General features: G+C 34.4%; 2 protein-coding genes across 4 annotated transcripts in view; one reads left to right on the top strand and one right to left on the bottom strand.

Moving 5' to 3' along the window:
• The window catches only part of LOC106114625 (uncharacterized), an 8,912-nt gene extending 5,343 nt beyond the window's left edge, over positions 1–3,569 (bottom strand). The window contains exon 1 of one of the 2 annotated variants that reach the window (XM_013307898.1): positions 3,445–3,569. The gene's annotated coding sequence lies outside the window, so the exon portion shown is untranslated. Of the gene's footprint in view, positions 1–2,689; positions 2,879–3,444 lie in introns of those variants that run through there. The other variant, XM_013307900.1, reaches the window with a different exon arrangement.
• A 2,602-nt stretch (positions 3,570–6,171) lies between these two features.
• LOC106114557 (uncharacterized) lies at positions 6,172–24,913 on the top strand. Of its 2 annotated transcripts, none has more exon segments than NM_001312856.1 (5): positions 6,172–6,362; positions 17,040–17,057; positions 21,015–21,117; positions 21,202–21,297; positions 21,398–24,913. In NM_001312856.1, coding segments are annotated over 5 exon segments (3,045 nt in total). In that variant the 5' UTR covers positions 6,172–6,359; the 3' UTR covers positions 24,223–24,913.
• The last annotated feature ends 38 nt before the right edge of the window (positions 24,914–24,951 follow it).

The raw sequence follows: 24,951 nt of genomic DNA, 5'->3' as shown, positions 1-24,951 counted from the left end.
AAAGAGAATTGTTCCAAAGATCCTCTAAAACTATTTAAACATTGTAAAGTAATTCCAATACATAAAAAAGTAGAATATAATTTATTAGTAGAACAATATTTTCGGACTGAAATTCAAATCCCAATTGAACATAAACTTACAACTAGGAGCGTAACAAATAAAAAATTGTCGACCCCCGATTATATCAACGTCTATGGTAAGCGTACGTCAGAATATATAATTCCAACATTAATAAATAATTTACCTACTGATATAAAAAATAATATAAACAACAAAAACATAAAAAATATACTTAAAAATCATTATCTAAAATCCTAAGTCTAATAAAATTATAACGCGTTTGTGCACCCTGTATATGACGGTATGAGCGAGCTCACCAATTTGCTGTAAACAAAAAAAAAAGTATGTAACTTACCTACCGTTTCATAGCGTAGTACCAAAGTGTCTGGACAAACCCGCAATGGGTTTATAGACACTTTTATTGTAAATTTGTATTTTATTCCTTGTTTATATAAATAAATAAAAAAATAAAAAAAAAATAATCTAACCCAGCTTTTAGGTTAGATCCTAATTTAACTTATAAAATTGTTGACACCAGAGACTCATCCGGTGTTCTTCCAGACTATGTTCTACATCTACGTCAAATTTCAATAAGATCCATGCAGTCGTTTTGAAGATACCTTCTAACAAACATACATCCATCTTTCCAAACATTCGCATTTATGATATTAGTAAGATATAAGAAATTAATAGTCAACGAATTAAAAAAAATTGAACGAATTTTCTCGCCGTCTCCTTCATTTAAGCAAGAGAAAGAGAAACAATGAAAGAGATTTAATAAATTCCAGTTTGATACCTTCACGCGCTTTCGAGAAAAAGGGTCTGGACAAACAGATAGACGGACAACAAAGTGATCCTATAAGGAGTACGTGTTTTTCCTTTGAGGTACGGAACCCTAAAAATAGCTACAAATTCTTTCATATCTTTGTTAAAGCTATAATTTTCTCTTCCTTACTAATTTTAATTGTATTTGAAATCCGCTATCCGCTTATAGTGTGTCCATAAACTTAATTAGGGGTATGGGGGTGAGCAGTGGCCCGAACAGGCTCATATGCCCCCGACACGACTGACCGATTTCACTAAACACGTCGATATCTTAACATAAGCTATACATATATATAAAAGAAAGTGGTGTTAGTTACACTATTTATAACTCAAGAACGGATTTACCGATATGCCTGAAAATTGGTGAGGAGGTAGCTTAGAGCCAGGAGACGGACATAGGATACTATTTATTCATTTTTTTTTCGAATTTATGCCTCGAAGAGCTGCTTTTTATCTAACTTACTTATATTATAAATGCGAATGTTTAGATGGATGGGCTACACTAATTAAGATTTTTTTATATATGCACGCGACGGAGTCGCGGGCGACAGCTAGTTGTATATAAATAAATACTCTTCATATAAAGGATTATTAAAAGAAATAACCTTATCGTAAACAACACTCTGTTGCTCTTTGACACATTCTTATGCTTCATATTATCTTTGAAACAACTGACACTTTTAGACTAAAGGTAACATCGGATTACGTAAAATTCCGTCAAAAAATATTCCATCTGTTGTAAAATAAGTTCAATAATTAAACAAATTAGATATTCTCTTTAGAAATTACATAAATTTATACATACTGTACTTTATACAAGACTAAAATATGAAAAACAATAAACAATTGCTATCGATAATTATGCTTAATTGAATAATTGCTATTTTTATTTGACAGGCGTTTTTTATATTGCGTTAAATAATTGTAGTCATTCAATATTTGTAATTATTTATATAAAAAAACATGTTTTATGGCATATTATTGCTTATTTATATTTATATATTTACATGTAATATTATTAGAGACGCATATTGTTTGCTTTTGCATTAGTGAGTCGTATTTACAAGTCGTAAATCTACCTACTACTAAGTAAATATTACATAAAAAATATTGAATAGGAAACGCACTTTCCTTGTCAGTTTGTGTGTCACGCGTGTTTAAGTTGTTAGGTAATCAAGTAAGAGATCTCTCTTAGTGACCTCATCTTAAAATGAGGACAATTGATTAAAAAACTGACACTTATATCCTATACATGACGCATATGTAACAAAATGGTAATGTAAAATTATACTCGGTCGCCCGCGACTCCGTCCGCGTTATTTAAAATAAACATAATTAGTAGCCTATGTGTTCTTCCAGGTTATGTTCTATATTTATATCAAATTTCATCGAAATCCGTTCAGCCGTTATAGAGATACCTTCAAACAAACATCCATCTAAACATTCGCATTTATAATATTAGTAAGAAGTAAGATTTTATTTAACAAATACTACATGTATTATACACGCCATCTATTGATAAATAGTGGCATGAAATTGTCTTAAAAACTATACTAATATTATTAAGAAGTAAGATTTGACTACTGAACAGATTAGAAAAATTCTTTTACTGTTTTGAAGTTACACTATTCCCGGGTGACGGGCTATTTTTATATCTACATTTATATTTCATTCCGCGCAGACAAAATCGAGGAAAACTATTAGTGTATAATTTTGACCAAATAAAAAGCATATTTGATGAAAAAAGTTCTTACGATAAACATGTAAATAGATGTATGAATGTAAAAGAATCCAAATTCCATACCAAAATACGTATCCATTTTAAAATTTCGCTTAAAATCCATTCATATTTTAAAAATCAATAAAAAAGCATCGGAATTCTCTCAAGTATTTCCAACGTAGCGTCAGATTTCATTACATAAATACATTAAAAGGCGTTAAAAGCTTTTGTTTGTTAAACAGTCCGCCATTTTGTTTTCACGTAACGTAACAAGGTCTGTCCGGTCTGGAGAAAGCCAACCCTCTTAGATGCGTGAAATTATATGTATGGTTCAACTTTGTTTAGATTTGCATTTGTAAACAACATTGCATTCGTCTTCTTCCCCTTAATAAGATGTTAAATGAACACAAAACATATACTGTTATTGTAAGATATAAAATTCTAAATTAGTGAAAAATTAATTCGAATTATTCGACATAACTTCGTGCATCTTTAGCAAAATGTAGATAATAGATGGCGCTATTTAATTTATTAGAGACTGTCGGTTCTTTTTAGCCGACTTCAAAAATAAGGTTATCAATTCGTCTGTATTTTTATATATAAATACAGGAACGTCAAATTCCATACATCGCGACCTTTAGTATTACGAAATTTCACTATTGGATTTAGTTCGTAAATATTTTTGAGTAAAAGTTAATTACTTTTGTAAAATATAGAACTTTTAGTGCGACATTTCTTACAAATAATTATTAAGGATTCTTTATAAACTTAGTATAATTAACAAAGGTTGGTATTACACAAGTATTTCTCCAAAATAAACTTACAGTAAATGCGTGTACCTGTCATGTCGTCACCCACCGGTCAAACGAACGGACTTTCGCCGCAAGGCCGTGTAGGGCTGAGATGGACTTTCACTCGGAGGCTGAGAACTAGGGACGCCATGATGCCGCCGTGAGTTACGCGGAAAGTACCGTTTGAAACTGAAATGAAAAGTAGCTTAAGAACGACGGTATTACTTAAAATCGACGATAGAAGCGCTACTATATTGTCTTTGGTTCTGTCAGAATATTAAACCTACTTAGACAGAGAGAGATTGATATTTAAAAAAAAGAAAAAAATGATATAACAGCCAGTCCAAAGAGCATCTTGTAATATTTTTGACATTTGCTGAAGGGGGCTAGTGAAATGTCACAATTTAATTCGACTTATGCACACCGGGTAATACTTAGGTGTGCTAGGACCGCTTCAAATTGAAGTCTCTGCCTACTCCTCTGGGTTACGAGCGTAATGTTTGTTAGATTTAAAGTTTTCTTTAATTATTTACAGTATTATGTAATTTCGGTTTCGACCAAAATCTTTGTTTAAAACATATTTTTTACTCTATTTTATCAAAGATAATGACAAGGATGACGATATGTTTTATATATCGTTATATTATTGGTGTAAGAGTACAGTCAGACAATATTATTGTTTGTTTTTAATTAACCAATAACTACTTACATAAATTAATTAATAAATAAAATAATTTCCATTCTATTGTAAAACACGATTGTTATATATTTTTATTTATTATATGAATCCTTTTTATGTTTATTTAAAAGACAATATAATTATAATAATGTATCTCTAAACTATGTTTGTCGCTAAAAGGAATTCCTTTCTCTGTATAACTTAAAAAAAAAACAAATGTCAAAATGACAGTCCCGCTAAATTTTGAAAGATGGCGTTCCATTCCCGCGTAAGTTGCGTAACATTAAATACTGAGGCATTCCTAAATAATGATAGCATCTCGTTTCGTAACCTCACAAGTCCGGGATGCCATTGACATCAAAAAAATGCCGGGAAATAGCATCGGAAATGATAATTGTTGTCCATTAATTGTCTTTTATTGATTGGTATAAATAACTTTCTACGTAAATATTATTTTATATTTAAAAAAAACGTATCATATAATTTTGTCTCTGGAAGACAATTTTAGATAAAAGTAATGATTTGATTAGTGTTAATGTAGTCATATGACCCACTTTTTATCATTAATATGATAAATGCATAAATATGCAATAGTATAAAACTTGACTAATTTAAAAATCTTCCACATAACTTTCACAATATTATAAAATGTATATTTCTTACGTTCTAAGGTTGCCGATTAACGTCTAATAATTGGCGATAACTGCCATCTTTGAAAAATTACGTTTTCCGTCAGCGTGACGTAACTTTTTAAAATTTGTAGAAAGTAACATGCGAAATGTATTTATATTTGTTATTCCGTAATTGTTAAGTTTTAAAATGACACGTATTTCGTGTGATTTGTGAATCATGGCGGATATCCTTGTTATAAATTATGTTTAAAATATCGTAACATTTTTATAAGCCGTTAAAATGACGTCTTAAGAATACATCATCATCAACCTGCCCTTATCCCTATCGAGGGTCGGCACAGCATGTACTACTCCTCCATACATCTCTATCAGCCGTCATATCCGAGTCTACCCCCTTCTTACACATATCCTCTTTCACACAGTCATTCCATACTTTTTTTGGTCTTCCTCTACTCTTGTAGTCATCCATATTCAATCTCATTACTTTTTTGCTTATATCATCATCATCCCTCCTCATAACATGTCCAAAACACGCTAATCTTTTACTCCTCAATTTCTCGATCACTGGCGCTACTTTCAAACTTCCTCTAATATACACATTTTTAACTTTATCCTTCCTTGTCACGCCACACATCCATCTTAGCATACGCATTTCAGCTACATGCAATCTTAAGATACATCTTAAGACGTCTTAAGAATACATTTTACTTTAATTAGAATTCAAGTTCAGAGGCTTTGTTAAATATTCTTTGACAATGAACTAGATCGTATTTAAATTAAGTCTATGTAAATGTACTAATTTTATGTATTTAAATAAAAAACGTGATTATTTTTTATTTAATTAATTCACGTAATCCAGTTCAATTTAAGTAAAAATAGTTTTTTTTTTTAAATATTTAATACTAGTTTTTTTCACATACTTAACTTTCTTTTTACTGACACTGGCATAAACAATACGCGTGCCTTTGCTTCGTAAAAATGTCACACGCTCCGCGCCAAAATATTGTTTTGCATCAAAAACTGTCACTTTCAGATTTTCCGCGGTTATGCAAATCTTAAGAATTCCGACGACCGCACCCACACACATCTCAGACAAATAAAGGAGAAAACGAACTTTTAACGTCCTGCTAATATTCAATTAACAAATTTATGACATATCACAAAGGCATAAGGTTTATTTTACAATAAAATATTATAAAGATACTATGAACTTATCAATGAAAATAAAGTTCAATTATCACCACAGAGCAAAATAAACCATAAATGTATAGACAATTGAATATTTTTTGACACACGAAAGAGGTGCGATAATAAAAAATTAAAACAATACATATACAAAATAGCCTTTATTCCTACGTGATAAGGTTTAATTTCCTTTAATTGGTATATTAAGTAAACTCGTATGAGATACACTCTATCCTACTTTCTTTAGAAGAGGTTTCAAGACGACAGTCGTGGCTGTACGGTCGCGAGCTTTGCTCGCTGATTTAAAAAAAACGCTTCAATTAAAAGTTTGACAGTTTGAAGTAATCTGACAATTAAAACGGGCGGGAATTTGAAAGTTTGTGAGTGAATCGTGTTTTTATTAACTTTATTTTTGGTGTTGGTGCATTTGTTCGTGTTTGGGATAAAATTTCAAACATTTCGGGAAAATGGTGAGTTTTTATTTTTTTTAAATTGATAGTTACTTTTAAAAGATCAAAGATATTTTCATTCAGCCGTTTAAATAATTAATCAAAATATTTGATTTGAAATTAAATTAAATTTTAGAATTACTTTTTATTTTATAATTTTATTTAATCATTTTAAAATAAAATAAATGATTGAATTTTATTTTTTCGTCAGAAAGAATTTTGTGCAACAATTTTTTTTTTCAAAAATCGATTTTTAAATCTTTAAATAATGTTTTTATACAAGTAAAATAACGATATTCATGAATAACAATATTGTAGTTAATTTCAAAAATGAAAATACTTACATACAAGCTTACTTATCAAGTAAAAGAAATAAGTTGTAAGCACAAACCGGCCCTCAACTTAGTATCCGGTGTTTCCGGCAAAGCTCTCTCCGACGTGAGCACTCTGGAGACTTTATTCAGAACATTGACACACAGTTCTAAGAATCAATTGTAGAGGAATATTCTCTATGACCACTAATCTCTATAAACGGATAGGACATTATTTGAAAATGATAGCTTTTAATTCTTTATTCTAAGTTCAAATTTTCAACACCGCTACCAACCAAGCGTTAGCGTCAAAATGTAGAAAATCGAATAGGCACAAAATATCCCGACTTATAGCATGTCCATTATATAGATGTAAATACTGACCGTCTTTAACCAACTAACGATCGATATTTTGTAGTTCCAAATATTACTTCTTACTAATATTATAAAGTAGAAAGATTTTTTTTTACATTATAAGGTGGCAAACTTGCGAGCGGCCACCTGAAACCGCTGAAATAGCGAAGTGACCGTTGCCCATAGATTTGCAATTGCATATGCGTTGCCTACCTTTAATCGACGGAGGAGAGGATGCACAGAAAGAAAATATCTTACCTTCCCATACATCCTCTCATCCGGAAAGTCCACTTCCACTACCCATCCTTTCAAGGAAAAGAGGACTAAATTAGGCCTCCCGGACGCACACTCATCAGACTGTAGTTGAAATTGCTTCTACTTGAGGCGTGTCTTCTGTGTGGTCGTGGTATTTCACTGAGCGAGCCGGGACAATTCGTGCGAACATGTTAAAGCGGTCTCTACCACTGTTAAAGACTGTAGATTATATGGATGGATGGATGAATAGATGGATATTTTAACGGATCTAGATGAAATTTGGTACAGACGTAGAACATAGTCTGGAAGAACACATAACTTATTAAGTTTTGTCCTAATAACGCGCGAACGGAGTCGCAGGTGACAACTATTAACCTATATGTCTAGACTTTATATGCATGTCCAGATTAGGACTAAGTATTCTTCCAGACGATGTCATTTTTTACCATAGATGAACGGGGAAATGCCGCCATCCTCTTGGGAACCTTACCGTGCGACCGCAACGATTTGGGATCGATTTTTTTATATTATTTAGTTTGGTTCAGTTTTAGTATATAGTTTATAGTATTATATTGGTAGTTAAGCTGCATACAAATTTGTCGTAAGTAACCTGGTTGTGGCTACAATTTGTTTGACTTGTAATTTATTGATTTACATGAATAGTCTTAAATCTATGATATTATATAAAATATTGAAAACGAATAATTTACTAAAATATTAAAAGAAGTCACTTTAGGCAAGGTTCCGAAGAAACTGGCAGCGTTCCTCCTCTGTACAGCTAAACTAATTCTTTGACCGAGGTAGCTGCCAGCTCTTCGGTCCTCTGTGATGATAAATTTTTTGGATATGTCCTTAAAAAGTCTTAAAGCGCTAGGACACCACGGACCAAGGGTCTCGACGCCGAGTGGGACAAAAGCATATTCGGAGCTTAGACCCCTGTATCTACATGCTTTCTTCCAGTCTATGTTCCATATGTATGCCAAATTTCATCTTGATCCGTTCAGCCGTTCTGGAGATATCTTCAAACATCTAAACATTCGCATTTATAATATTAGTATAAGTTAAATAAAAAGCAGGTCATCAAAGCATAAATTCGAAATAAAACATGAATAAATAGTATCCTATGTCCGTCTCATGGCTCTAAGCTACCTCCTCACCAATTTTCAGGCATATCGGTAAAGCCGTTCTTAAGTTATAAATAGTGTAACTATCACAACTTTCTTTTATATATATAAGATAAAAAATTTGCGTAAATTTGCGACACGGTTGTATCTTTTGATTGCTTTGGTTTAGAAGTTTTATTTTTTCACAGCACCTAGCGACCGCAGACCTGAGTATTTGATATAAATTCCAGCTTCCACCTTCACACGTTTTTGAAAAAAAGGGTCTTGACAAACGGCCGGACAACAAAGTGATCCTATAAGGATTCCGATTTTCCTATGAGGTACCCTAAAAACTACACAGTCAAGTGGATTCCTAAGAAATAAAACAATCAGGGTATCGTATTACATACATTTACTTAGCTTCATACCATCCTTCGGACCACTCCATCGCGTCGGAGCGAATGCTTCGTCTGTCCCTGACCATATCCGGTTTCCTTGCTCCGGTCACCAGCTGCTGTAAAATATTCCGTGTCTTAATGTATAATTTATGTTAATAATATAGAAAGTATTCAGCTCTCGGTTCACGGTAATTAGTGAATTATTTACACATTCCTCTATCTGTTATGTATAAAACAACACCTAGATTTAAATATTTACTAATCTGCACTTGCTATTTGCAGGTCCTCGGTTCGAATCCCGCCATGTACCAATTTATAAACACGGCTAAACACTCACGTATATACGTCCGGTGGCGGCACCGACTAGTTTCGAGCCCATCGGGGGCCCTTCATACTGGAGTGAGCGACGGGCCGCGTCCGCGAAATAATACCAGTACCACTCATCCTCATGATGAAGGGCCCCCCCTGACTGGCTCGAAACTAGTCGGTGCCGCCACCGGACGTATATACGTGAGTGTTTAGCCGTGTTTATATATCAGTTTAGTATAATGTCTCACGAAAGTTTGAATAATTTAATGTACTACCAATGTGTTTTTCCATTTCCGATTTATATATGTACATTTATCCGACGTTCTTACGGTGAAGGAAAACATCGTGGTGACATATCTGAGAAAGTCAAAGATATGTGTGAAGTCAACCCGAACTTGGCCATTGGTTGACTATAGCCTAGTCACCCGTGACTTTGGGTAGGCTCCGAGCCTGCCGCGGACGAAAGCGAAAGCGAGCCCGTGGTCCCGTCCCCATGCGTTGGAGGAACAGAGGGGTTTAGTGGGTATGCTTCCCATCCGGAAGAGAATCCCACATAACTACAGCATGCATGCATACATAAAGCATTCCCCTCTGAGAAAAAAAGTGTAGGCACCGAGCCCCTCAGTGGGGACGGAACTGCAGATTACAAGTCAAGTGCTTTAACCCCTGAGCCACCGACGCTCTAAATCTAGACATTCGCATTTATATTATAATAGTAACATAGGATTATAATTATCCAAGCTGAACCAACTAAAATCACACAAAACGTACATATTTCGACAGAGGAAGCATCAAATTATTTCTATATTTTACATACAATGCTACAATTCACTTGTTAGCGAGCATTGTGCACTTGACGGCCACGATCTTATTATAATCACAATGTCTTTAATTATGTGGTTTTCACACGGTACAGTGGACGTGTGATGTTACATCTCAAACGTTGAACTCACGAACGTAGAACGACGCCAATATTTAATTATGTTTTAAGAAGACTTCAAAAAGAAAGAATATTTATTTAACTCTTTTATCAATGAATAGATAAAGTACATTGTTTAGTACGTTTCGTACATCATAGGAAAAAAAACGGAACCTTTATAGGATTACTTTGTTGTCCCTCCGTCCGTCTGTCAAGACCCTTTTTCTCTGGAACGCGGAAACTTATCAAGCTGGAATTTATACCAAATACTCAGGTCTGCGGTCGCTAGGTGCTGTGAAAAAATAAAACTTCTAATCCAACGCAATCATAAGATACATCCGTTTATGTCGTAAATTTACGCAAATTTTTTGACATTCGCAAATCAAAACCTACAGGTTACGTCCCGTGAACTTTTTTTATGAAAAAAGTCTGCTGTCAAGTCCGTACAGCCAATGATCTTTTCTCCTGAGAATTCACACGTGTCTTTAAAATTTCTTGCGCTAATATTTGATATAATTTTTAATCTGTATTTATATTTTAATTTTGATAGTATCTTAATATATTACGTAAAGTATGAAGAGTGAAAGGTTTAGAAAAAACATAGATAAAAAAATAAGCTGGTATTCAATCACATTTTATGTTACGAACGACCTCTTAACAAGTGCGCTGACCCCAGCACTGAATGTGGTTACATAACCTTAAAAACATAAAACCATCCGCGCCCCTCGATCATATTTCAAAACTGGTTTCTGTTCACTTTCACTCGGAGAAATCCATAGAAAAGACGCGTTCGCCACCGGCTGAATGTACACACCTTTTTACAAATAATAAAAAAATATGACGTTTGTCAAAAAATTAAATTTGACATTTCATTTTGGCGGGAGCATGACCTGCAAATATCAATTGTCAATGGCTGTATTTGCGCAGCAATTGCCTTTTTATTAAAATTAAAAAATGTACCTGACGTTTGTCAAAGAATTAATTTGACAAGTCATTTTGGCGGGAAAATAAGACGCAATGATGATTTGTACTTTGTTATAAAGATTTATATTAATTCAATTAGAAAAACTGTAACTGCAATTAATCATTCGAATCCTCAAAAATCTTACTAATATTATAAATGCGAATGTTTACATGTATGTTTGTTAGAAGATACCTCCAGAACGGCTGCATGGATCTCGCTGAAATTTGTCATAGGTGTAGAACATAGTCTGCAAGAACACATAGGATAATTAGGTTTGTTGTAATCCCGCGCAGACGAAATCGCGGGCAACAACTAGTATAAATATAAATCTTACTAATATTATACATGCGAATGTTTAGATGTATGTTTGTTAGAAGATATCTCCAGAACGGCTGCATGGATCAAGCTGAAATTTGTCATAGATGTAGAACATAATCTTGAAGAATACATGGCCACTATTCTTTTTTTAATTCTGCGCGGACGAGATCGTTAGCACCAGCTAATTTGATCATAAAAATTAGCAAAGTAATATCCCTAAGTACAGTCAAAGACGCTTATTTTTTCCCTATTTCATTGAAATATCATTTGATGGTCATAATGCGATTAGATTTATTACAGCTATGAACGCAAACTTATGTCGTATATTCGATCGTCAGTGGGAACCGAATTTAAATCTTTGACGATCATTTTGATGATTTAATTCACCGCATCCCATTAGATTAGTTACGGTAAATGATTGCTGTAAGCGTCTTTAGATTCGGAAATATTCCGTGTAATTTGATTTGAAAATTATGCGTTCTAATTTTATATTTGTCGTAATGTTTGGTTGGATGTTTGTTAGAAGGTATCTTTAGACTATAGTCTGGATGAACACATAGGTAAATAGAAATACTAATTAAGTTTTGTTTTTAATACCAAGCAGACGGAGTCGCGGGCGACAGCTACTATATAAATCACGCAATAAAAAAAAATATATTTAAAAAAAAAACTTTTGCTTACTTTGTTTTCTCATTGGCTGAATATACAAACCTTTTGCCTAACAAATAAAAAAATATGACATTTGTCAAAGATTAAAATAATACATGTGTGATTTTAGAGGGATTTAATCGTGTTTAATATTCATAAAATACGTTAATACTTTCAAACCGCTTTACCATTTCGCTATGTAACATTACAATCGCCCATGAAATTGTCCGAGAAAGCATTTATACGGTTTCATCTGTGTCGGTTTGATGGATGTTATAATTATTTTAACGATCACTTGTTCTAATTAATACATGACCGGTCCAAGCGAAAGTTGACGGAGTGATGACGTCACAACATACGCGAGAAAATACATACTAGAATATTGAATGTGGGCAACAATATTTCTGACAATTGCCAACATTATAGACAAAATCCTTACTAATATTATAAACTAACTGATATATAAAAAACTTAATTACTGTAGCCTATGTGTTCTTTCAGACTATGTTCTATACGTATGCCAAATTTAATCGAGATCCGTTCAGCCGTTCTAGAGATATCTTCAAACACCCATCCATCAATCCATATCACATCCATCTAAACATTCGCATTTATAATATTAGTAAGTTAAATAAACAGTGAGTTTAATATGTTTTGATGTTATGTACTATAAGTAGCCTAAATAATAAAATGCTACACAAAGACTGAATTTCACGCGGACGAAGTCACGGGCACAACTAGTTTGTATATATATTTGTACAGCGCCCCCTATCGGGCGTAAAGAACACCAAAAATGTCATATTTAAGTTGACAAAATTGACGATGATGATACAAAGGCGAATGTCACCAATATTCGTGAATGTCCAACTGTTCAAACACTCATATCCCTAGACAAGACCCTGCTATACATGACGGCTTTTGCTTTGTTCAGACTTAGTGCCAGTTAAAGTTAATGTAGGCTAACTCTATGTATTAGTTCGACTTACCAATACTGCTATTTTCAACGCCGTAATTACGAAAATAGACACAAAATATCACGGCTCATAACCTATCCACTGGGATATGTCTTAGTAGTTTTAGACGCTATTAGTTAGAATTCTTTGGCGCGAATGTCGTGCTTTCGTTACAAAGTCAAGTGTCAGATTAGTGAGGGGACATAAACGTTGACATTTTAGTAAGGCTAGTGTTGCGCCACACCGGCACAGTGTCAGATTTTCTTCCTAACAGTAGGCTTTTAATATTTTCTTAAGAAATAACTGCGATGATGTCTTACTAATCATCTTACTATTATTATAAATGCGAATGTTTAGATGTTTGTTAGAAGGTATCTTCAGAACTTCTGCATGGACTTTGATGAAATTTGTCATAGATGTAGAACATAGTCTGGAAGAACACAGACTACTATTATTTTTTTAATACTGCGCGAAAGGAGTCGCAAGCGACTTGTATTTAGTATAATTTTATGATATACTTGACATAGCAAAATGCTATTAGCCATTTAACAGATACCCTAAGGCTGTGTTGACAATTCTCTGACCGGACAAGCGACTTTCTACACGATGTTGGTATAAGTGGAAACTCGACGGCGACAAAGAATAAACGAGTCGCAGACACTGAATGAGGTTAAGCAGAATATCTTGTGTTGGTAATTTATGTATTTAAAACTTATAATACGAAAAATATAATATATAATACGATCTTTATATTTTAAGTCTTATATTCACTTCACGTCGAGCGTCGATAGCTCAGCGGGTCAAGCACTTAACTTGTAATCTGCAGGTCCTGGGTCCGAATCCCGCCATGTACCAATGTGTTTTTCCATTTCCGATTTACATATATACATTTATCCTATGTTGTTACGATGAAGGAAAACATCGTGATGCTGCACATATCTGAGAAAGTCAAAGATATGTGTGAAGTCAACCCGCACTTGGCCAGCGTGGTTAACTATGGACTAATCACCCTTAACTTAGTGTAGGCAAGGAGCCCCTCGGTGGGGACGTATACTAAGCTGATAATGATTCACTTTTGCTCGGTTCCAAAGGGTCATAGATTATATGTTAATAACCTTGATTGACTTTGCTTAATTATCTTTTTGGAAACCTCAAAGAGATTTGTTTAAATCTGTACTTTTTAGTATTCTTCTTCTTCTTCTTCTCAGCCATGAGACGCCGACTGCTGGGCATAGGTCTCCCTCAAAGATCGCCACGATGACCGGTCTTGTGCCACCCGCATCCAGGACGCTCCCGCAACCTTGACCAGGTCATATATCCATCTTGCGGGAGGCCTGCCCACGCTGCGTCGTTTAGTATTAACACTTTGAAACAAATGCTTCAATATTATTAATTGTCAAATACTTAGATGTGCTTTTTCGGTTAAGATCTTTTTTTTTCTTTTAGAGTTAACAGCAAATAATAAAAAAAAAAATAATAATAAAAATCGTTTATTTAGGCAACAAAAATTATGATAAAATTACATAGTAATAGTACGCCTGATTCCTAAACTAGGTTCTAGACCCGTATTATAGGAGCCAGGTCTCTTTCGTCTTAGTGCTATAGTATAAGTAATATGTTAGTTACATTGTGAGATTTCTTGCCTTACTTAAGAATTACAAAAAAAGAGAAAAAAAAATATAATTAAAATAGCTTAATATTGCATGTAAATATTTGTGCGTGTTTATGTACGTACGAGTGGATGCATATGTTCGTGGGTGTATGTATATTTCTTAGAGAAAATGTATGGATTGAAAGGATTCTATATAATAAAATCAATGAGTTTTTCAGTATCTGCATAGTTTAGATTTACAAGTATATGGAATAATAAGTTTTTACATTTTAAGGAGGTAAGATTGAGTATTTTGTTTTCTTTGTGTATTTTGTTATATAGGCATGGGCCCAGGAAGTATGGAAATTTTCCAGAAAACATGGTTCGTACTCTTGGAACTTCACATATGCTGTGTAAGGAGCGCTGCGTGGAGACTAAATCTTTTTTGTATGTCATTAATGAGTGTTGATGCAGAATAAGAGTCTGTATGTATAATTGTCTTACTGTAAGAACTTTACATTCCCTATACAGATTAGCTGTTGGGTATCTGTATGGACGGTTTGTACTACATTTTAGTATACCTCGTTGGGCTCTCTCTAAAGGCAGAAGATGCGTTTTATTTGTACCACCCCAAGATGAAATACAATAACATAGCACAGACTGGCATAGAGAGTAATATAATATTTTAGTGACGTCTTTATCTGCACAATCTCTGATGTTTTTAAAAACTGCTGTTAATTTTCTGATTCGCTGAGTTAATTGGTCTATATGCTCCGTGAAGGACAATTTTTTATCAATAATTACGCCAAGGTATCTAATTGAATCAACTTTTTGTATGGTCTGACATTTACACGTGACACTCGAGAAGGACTTTTGACAGGTAGATGAGGTGTGTGCAAATAGGGGGAAGGACTCAAAAAATGGAGGGTTCTTAATGGAAAATGCTATATACTTTGTTTTTTCTATGTTTAATGTTAATTTATTATTTCTAAGCCATATCGAGACGTTGTTAAACGCTTATATTTATAATTATATTATAATTGTCAAAGTGAAGAAAAATGTCAAATCTCACGTCTTACTCTTACTAGTATTATAAATGCGAATGTTTAGATGTATGGATGGATGATGTTAGTATCTCCAGAACTGCTGTATAGATTTCGCTGAAATTTGTCATACATATAGAACATAGTCTGGAAGAACACATAGGTTACGAATTATTTTTTTTTACTCCGCGCGGACGGAGTCGCGGGCGATAGCTTAATGAATATTACTGATATAAATTTATTTGAAATTCTTTTAACTTATCTTAGTTATTAATATAGTAAAAATAGAAAACACCATTATATAATGGCGCGTCTACGTTTGTCGATTCTTTGCCGGGTCATCTGACTTTCACCTTACCTTACGAGATGAGCTTTCACGTGATATCGACAAATGTCAATTGATTAAGAAAAAATCAAATAAATAAAAATATACGCGTAGAATACATAATAGAATAACCATTTTATTTTTTTTACTGCGGAAAAAACCAACTAGATTAGTAGTCTATGTGTTCTTCCAGACTATGTTCTATATGTATGACAAATTTTCTCGAATTCTGTTTAATCGTTCGAACAAACATCCATCCAAACATTCGCATTTATATTATTACTAGCTGTCGCCCGCAACTCCATTCGCGCAAATAAAAATATAATGTGTAGTCTATATGTTCTTCGAGACTATGTTCTATATGTATGACAAATTTCATATAGATCCATGCAGTTGATTAAGATACCGTCTATCAAACATCGATTTAAACTTTCGTATTTATAAGATTACTAATCGCCATTCGTTGTTTGACCTTAATTCATAATTAAAGAATTTTACTTACATATTAATTTGAAGTGTTTTAACATTAGTATTGTAAATAATAGACGATTAAATTAAAAGTTAGTGGCTTAAAGTACAGGTACGCTAAGGCCCGAAACGTTCACAAACCTTTATAAATAGACAGGCTATGAGACGTAGAATTTTGTGCCTATTTGATTATCGACTTTTTGTCGCTGTTTTTTTTATATTATAAGGTGGTAAACGAGCAAGCGGCCACCTGAAATCACTGAAATAGCGAAGTGACTGTTGCCCATAGACATACGTAATTGCATATGCGCTGCCCACCTTTAATCGACAGAGGAGAGGATGCACAGAAAGAAAATACTTTCCCTTCCCATGCATCCTCTCATCCGGAAAGTACACTTCCACTTCCTATCCTTTCCTTATAAGAAATAGGATGGGAAGGGAAAGAGGACTAAAATTAGGTCTCAGGGACGCACACTCATCATACTGTAATTGGAATTAATTCCACTTGAGGCCTGACTTCTGTATGGTCGTGGTATTTCATCGGACGAGCCGGGACAATTCGTGCGAAGGTGTTAAAGCGGGCTCTACCACTGTTGATGGTATTAGTTTGTAGCTGTGAAGTTAATTCGAACTAATAATATAGATTGAATTAACTATCACGTAGCAACAACAGACGTATTTAAATCGGAACAAAGTAAGCTATTGATTAGTAACTAATATTTTATTTTGTTTGTTCCAGTTTCCTCCTTGGAGAGCGGTAAGTGACAAATCTAAAACCTACAACAGGTCTTGAATAGACGTGCATATAAATAAACTAACTGTCGCCCACGACTCCGTCTGTGTGGAATTAAAAATAACTTAATAAGTAGCCTATTTAACGTAATAACACTTTTAATTAAATAACAAAAAAAACGAAATAAATCTTACTAATATTATAAATGCGAATGTTTGTATGGATGTTTGTTAGAAGGTATCTCCAGAACAGCTACATGGATCTCGATTATATTTGACATAGATGTAGAACATAGTCTGAAAGAACACACAAGCTAATTAAGTTGTTTTAATTCCGCGCGAGTAGTCACGTGCGACAGCTAGTATTATAAATGACAATATTTGGATGGATCTTTGTTAGAACAGCTGCATGGATCTCACTGAAATTTGTCATAGATGTAGAACAGTCTTTCCAAAAGTGTGCGATAACGTCCCCTTGTGTGCGCTGCAGGTCTCAAGTTGCGGGTTATAGTAAAAGTTTCCTTTACAATTCTCCGTTAATATACATATATAGGTCACAATAATTAATTTAATTTAATTTGAAGTTATAGTGGTTTTTAAATATGTGAAAATATGGCAGCGCTAAAAACATATTTATTCTCAAAGTGGGCAGTAGACAAAATAAGTTTGGGAACCACTGATGTAGTCTGGAAGAACACTTCTACTAATAATGTTTTTTTACTTACGCGTGGAGAGTCACGGGCGACAGCTAATACGCGCACATTTGCTTCTTACGTCATTCGAATAAACGTAAATTAGTAACCATTTAATAATTAAAATCGATATACTCGTATAGTATGTAGGTGCCGAAATCAACGTGAAAGTGTTTTATTCACGTTTACATCTCTCGTATTGATACTGAAGTGAGGCTGAATCACTTTCACTGCGTATATACGTACAGACCTACTAACGTACAGACACGGCATAAAATTAAATAAAAATTTATGTTTGTATGTCTGGCTTTGACTTTTTTAAACAATTTGGAAGGAATATACTAAAACTAAATGCTTTTTTTATTATACTAACTTTTTTAGTAGTATATAAAGGAGCGTCGGTGGCTCAGGGGTTAAGCACTTGACTTGCAATCTGCAGGTCCTGGGTTCTAATCCCGCCATGTACATGTTGTTTTTCGATTTCCGATTTACATATCTTATCTTATATCTTAAAATGAGCAATTCTTGTATATATATTACATAATTGGAATCTCGGAATCGACTCCAACGATTTTCATAAAATTTAGTATATAGGGGGTTTTGGGGGCAACAAATCGATCTAGCTAGGAATCATTTTTAGAAAATGTCATTTTATTTGTGTTTTATCGATAATCAACTTAAACATAAACTTAACTTTTTCTATCGTTAAGATCGAAAAATATTATTCATATTTCATCATTTTATTAGTAATTCGTACTTAAATATAATTTCCAAAAAACAAAATTAAAAAAAAAAATACCGGGGAATGCTCGGTCATCCAGATTTTGTACATTTATCCGACGATCTTACGGTGAAGGAAAACATCGTGATGTTGCACATGTGTGCGAAAAAATTCAAAGATATGTGTGAAGTCAACCCGCACTGGGTCAGCGTGGTTGACTATGGCCTAATCACCCTTAACATAGGGTAGACTCCGAGCCCCTCGGTGGGGACTTATAGTGAGCTGAGGATGAATACGGAACGACTTAACGGTTCCTGATTAAATTTGGCATAGATGTAGAACATAGTCTGGTATATTAGAAAATAATTCCCAAATAAAACAAGATTCTAAGTTCACGGGAAGTATCCTGTAGGTTTTGATTCCCTTGCGAATGTCGAAAGTTTGCGAAAATTTGCGACATAAACGGTTGTATCTTTTGATTGCTTTTTAGAAGTTTTATTTTTTCACAACACATAGCGATCACAGACTTAAGTATTTGATATAAATTCCAGCTTGATACCTTCACGCGTTTTTGACAAAAAAGGTCTTGGCAGACTGACGGACAACAAAGTGATCCTATAAGAGTTCCGTTTTTCTCCTATGAGGTACGGAACCTTAAAATGAAAAATTTCTTTCATTCATATATATATTCTCACACAAAACAATATCAAAGATCATTCAACTAGATAAGGTGCAGTTTCACTGATCATAGATTAAGCGTGATAAAAATTTTACGCCAGCCAAAGTTTCCCACCTCTTACAATAAACATGAGGACGTAATAAAGAGTTTCATATACATTTCCTACCTTTATTGGACATAGGAAAAGAAGAAATTAAAAAAAGATCCGTCCCTTTTCTAGTCCCTTCCCCTGTAAGTTCCATTTTCATGTTTTCTTTCTTAATAAAAAATAGGTAGAATGTCAGCATCCATTTGTCAATGCGACATTTAAAAAAAACTTAATAAGTAGTCTATGTGTTCTTCTAGACGTTCTACAGCTATGACAATTTTCATCAAGATAGCTGTGCCGGAGATATCTTCTAGGAAACATCAATCCGATGGGTGGATTGATATTTGCTAGACATAAACTAGAAAAGATGATGATGATATTTGCTAGACATAAACATTCGCATTCATAATATTAGTAAGACTAGCTGTCGCCCAAGATTCCTTCCGCGCGGAAAAAAAACACTTAATAAGTGGTCTATGTGTTCTTCAAGACTATGTTCTATATGTATGTCAAATCTTCTAGCAAACATCAATCCATCCATCTAAACATTCACATTTATAATATTAGTAAGATTTCTTTTAAGTTCTAATTACGATGTCACATTTATTTAAAACGAAGTCATCGTATACTTCCGATGTATCACTTCCCAGTCTGTGACAGATTTTTTCTTTATTCTAATTAGATTAGTGATGTGCTTCCGCGATTATTAACAAAGTAAACAATGAATGTGGAAAAAAGTTAAAGAGGCTGCGACCTGTCCGCACTAGTGATGTGCTGTAAGCCGATAAGATATCGACAATTGTTTTTTTTACTTTGCTTAAAAAATATGACTTGATTTATTTATACACAATCAAAAAGTTCTATCTGTTGCTAATAAAATAAAATTCTATGTTGTATTTAGGAATATATTTTCATTTTACAGTCATAGGAAAGTGCTAAGTTTTGTCTTAATTTAACATATTAACAAATGTATCTTATATAGCCTCCGTAAATACTAAATGAGAAGATAAGAAACCATAAAAACAGCGTATTAATTTTAAGAAAATAATAAAAAACAAATTAAAAAATTGGCATGTGCAAATGCATTCGCTTCAAGCCGACAATCATAACTTTAAAAGTAATTGTCAGATCTATACATCTTTGAAGTTCGATATGGAATCGCGTCGAAGCGAATGCACTTTGTCCAACTCCGCTATTACAAATAAATCGATATAAACACGAACATCACTAAAGAATAAACTAGTTTGCCAGCTTTCATTATAGGTAGGACAGGCGTGAGCACATCGCTGATTGCAATTAGCCGAGCTTCACACAAGTGGTCCGCACAGAGAGCTATAACTATCTTTTATAATTTTTACGCACCACAGGAACTACAGATACGTTATCGGCTTTTAACGAATAAATGTTCATGAAAGCTACGTCACATTCGATCCTGGAAATCTTGAAATGAAAAGGCGTACAATTAATTCGATCCCCTATAAAGTACATAAGTTGGCAAACGAGCAAGCCACCTGAAATCGTTCAAATAGCGAAGCGACCGCTACCAATAGACATACGTAATTGCTTATGCGTTGCCTAATTTAATTCGACGAAGGAGACGCACAGAAAGAGAATATTTCCCCTTTCTATGCATCACCTTATTCAATGTTTAGATCATTAAAATTTGAATAAAAATACCATGAATAAGCAAAAATGCTTCAAAATTTATTCATTTTAAAATATGACAATATTCTGGAGATAGAATTTACAGTAATTTCTATATCTTATATAGTGAACGACTATAATTTGATTATCTGTTGCAGTTCCTTCTACTGCTGCTAAGCGTTGCGTTAGCAGAAGACTCACCACCCGGCCTCGTCAGCAAAGACAGCGAACAGGATCTTGTAGCTGAAGCATCACAATCAGGTCAGGAATATTTGTAACTATGGAACGAAAAAGGTATAGGATAGGAGAAGGACACGCCAGATATATTATCTTGTGTTATTCCAGGTGCACAAGCTCAGAAGCGTGATGCTGCACTTTCCAATTCATATGGTGAGCCACTGCCGGCCAACGCATACGGACCACCGCTGGACTTAAACATTAGTAAGTACAACTATTTATGACATAAGTGACATAAACAAATTATACAATAAGAATTTGTAGTCAGTTTTTGAATTAATCATCATCATCATCGCGTACTCAGTTCCAGATATTCAACTACCGGCACCTATCTACGGAGTACCAGATATCAAAGGCTTCCCCGACACGCCGCCAGGAGCTTACGGACCCCCCTCACCTGTAGTCTTCCCCAACCAGCAATACGAAGGTCCACCGCCACCTGTCTCCAAACCAAAACCTATCTACGGCCCGCCGAAACCGAAACCAGTGTACGGACCACCGAAACCTATCTACGGTCCTCCAAAACCAGTATACGGACCACCAAAGAAAACGTACGGTCCACCTAAATTTACAGTACCAAAGCCAAATTATGGTGCACCATTCAAACCACCGAAGATTACATTCCCGAAACCAGTATACGGTGTACCGAAACCGGTTTATGGTGTTCCAAAACCAGTGTACGGGCCGCCTAAGATCAATTACGGAGCTCCATTAAACGTAAACAATTTCCAATTACCAGATCTGTCAAATCAAATCTTCCAACAAAACGTTGGCGTCGGTAATTTTGATTTGGGATTAAATCTACCAGCTCCGATATATGGAACTCCTTTACCTAGTCTTCCATTGGATTTGAAACCTAACTTCCCAATACCATCAGACACTTATGGTCCACCGGGTCACATATTAGGACCAGTAGGACCTAATGACCAAGTAGTGGTCCACGATTTCGATAATGGTGGACATTACGGTCCTCCACAACCGGATCCGAACCCGAGACCACCTCATCCAGGTATCCCAGCACCACCTACTCCTCCTCACGTCTTGTATGATGGATGGAAACCGATTCCTGGAGTATCCAAACCATTGGTAGAACATGTTGACATACATACATCTAATATTCACGCATCAAATATTAATACAGCATCCCATATACACATAGACGATCAGTACGGACCACCACCTCCTGTTCCACAAGTGCAAGAAATCCACGTAAACTTAAATGGTAACTTACAAAATGTAAACCAAGGGTATTCGAACGCACAAATATCAACAGGCTACTCCAATGTACACCAAGATGCATTAGCGAATATCGATTTAAACGCAATCGTTGGTGGTGATTCCAATCACATCGATCAATCAAAGACTGTCTTCGAAGCGCATTACACTGAAAACAATCCTCATGGTAATCTATTAATCCAATCAACAGGATTCGACAAGCCAATAGATAGCTACAGCGCTCCGCCGTTAGACTCATTATCCAATGGACCGTACCCACCTTCTTTAAGACAACAAGGAGCAAAGCTCATATCACCTACAAATATCTACGGAGTACCTAAACCTCATGCCAACTTACCATTACCATATGGTACATTCTCCGGTGGTGGACACTCCATACACACTGGAGGTAACACACCAAAACATCCTATCAAATTCAGAGAATCAGTACCTGAAGGATTGATACAGCAAATCGGGCATACAGTACACCACAAAGATTCTCATGGTATAGATCATTTGAAACAAGGACCAGGATATTTACCCCCACCTATTAGAGAAATAAAAGACATAAACACACAAACCGGTAACCATGGATACAACGGTGTATCCGTATCTATAGAACCATCGAATCTATACAGTTTACCACATTCAGGCAGTCCAATAAACTTCCAAAATCTTCAGCAACCTAGCAATTTATACGGATCACCAATAGATTCGTATTCTGCACCTTTACTAACTGTAGGCGACCATACAGCTTCAGGATCAAGCAATAACGCAGTCACCGCTACTATTGATGGAACTATCCTAGCGAACCTATCTAGCTTAGAAGCTGCAGCAATATTAAAGCATTGCCCATACCATGAAGCTATTTTAAAAGCTGCGAAAGCAGGAGAGAAAATCCCAGCTGATTTAGCATCGAAATATGTAGCTAGCTTAAGTTCTTTAGGCTCAACATTCGCTAAAAATCATCAAAATATTATAACATCACAAAACAATTTCAATATACCAGCACCGGGCAGTGAGTCTGTTTCGTATAATACCAAAGACCTATCCACTGCATCACACACCTTGGTACAAACAATACTACCTACAAATACAATAAAGAATGAAAAGACAGAAAAAACAAGCATCCAAAAAGGTAAATCGTTAAAAGACGAGACTGGAAAACATACTCACAAAGAAGAAAACATAAATACAGTATCAGAACAAATATACCATACGTCGCAGAAAATTAAAAATCTAAGCGAAGAAACCAAACGTTTGCAACAGAAGTTAGCTTCGAGTAATCAAAATTTGAATCAATACGGATCTGAAATTCCTGTAAAAGGTAACTTAGCGACTTATTCCTTACAAATACAATCGTCAGAAGACGGTAAAGGAAAAGGAAGTCCTTCCATACCTCACGAACAATTACTATCAGAAGGTCTTCTACAAAGTATCTTGCAAGCGATAGAAGAACCTACACAAACTCAGAAATCCACTCAAATTATAAAATCACAACAAACGATTGATTTCGGTAATTTAGATATCGGCGGTTTAGTTTTACCAGCAGGTTATGAACCTGTTGACAGAACCAAAGACAAACCACAACAAAGAGATCAAGATATACAAAGCACGAAAAACATACAACAAATATTGCATAGAGAAAGCACTAACCATAAACATGAAGATCGTATTGACTGTGATTTGAAACCAGATAACTCAATAACACATACAATTGTGGTTCCTGCGCCTGGAGTAGAAACTATTCAGCCAGTAAAAGATATCGAAGACAACGATGTTGCTATATATTTCGGCAGTTCTGTTACAGAATCAAATAAGCCAGTTACCGAAATATCAGTAGCAACTAGCATTAGTGAAAATAAGAACAGTAAAACATCAAGTTTCGGTGAAAAAGTTAAAAAACGATCATAAATTATTGAATTTAGGGTAGATTCTAGTCTGTTAGACCAGTGAGCAACAATGAAGTTGTAAAATTATATTAAAATAGTACAAATAGATAACTTTAAATCATAAAATTACGTAATAAAGAACTTAATCCGTCCAGAAATCTCATCAAAAAATTCGTTCCCATATATCATTCTTAATTTATTGACTTACGTCAGTCACATTAAGTACCTTATATTTTGGACTAAAGATACCAAAACGGGTATTTCATGAAGACTATGATGTTTCGTAGATGATTGTTGAACGCATTATGAATACAATTTTACAAAGCTCACTGGAGCCATTTTATAGGCTTAAATTAATAAAAAATTCCATTCTGAATTTTAATACAACGCTCTCGAAGTAAAATGGACGCCATATTTGATTGTTTTGACAGCTTTATTGTTAAAATAAAACTGTCAAGACTTTACCGCGAAAGTTTTATTATCACGTAAAATTGTTTTATTAATTTATTTTTTGTATTTAAATTATTTATTATTAATAATCTTAGCTTTAAAGTCTATACAGTATTTGGGTGTAAGGTTGCTATGTGGCTCTTGTTAAAGAAAAAAAATATGAAATTAGAAAAAATAACGTCTCAAAGTCTGTATTGTCATGATTAGTGATGTGCTATTTATTAATAAGATGTCGATATGAATGAATTTTTTGTCTGTACAATTTATCAATACTTCATGTATGTGAATTAATAAAAATTAT

The sequence above is a fragment of the Papilio xuthus genome, unplaced genomic scaffold (assembly GCF_000836235.2).
Source record: "Papilio xuthus unplaced genomic scaffold, Pxut_1.1 DF828037.1, whole genome shotgun sequence".
Classification (NCBI taxonomy): domain Eukaryota; kingdom Metazoa; phylum Arthropoda; class Insecta; order Lepidoptera; family Papilionidae; genus Papilio; species Papilio xuthus.
This window is presented reverse-complemented; position numbering and strand designations above follow the sequence as displayed.

Coding starts and splice junctions, on each gene's coding strand:
- LOC106114557 (XM_013307819.1), top strand. Junction 21,118..21,201: donor AGCTGAAGCATCACAATCAG/GTCAGGAATATT, acceptor GTGTTATTCCAG/GTGCACAAGCTCAGAAGCGT. Junction 21,298..21,397: donor ACCGCTGGACTTAAACATTA/GTAAGTACAACT, acceptor TCGCGTACTCAG/TTCCAGATATTCAACTACCG.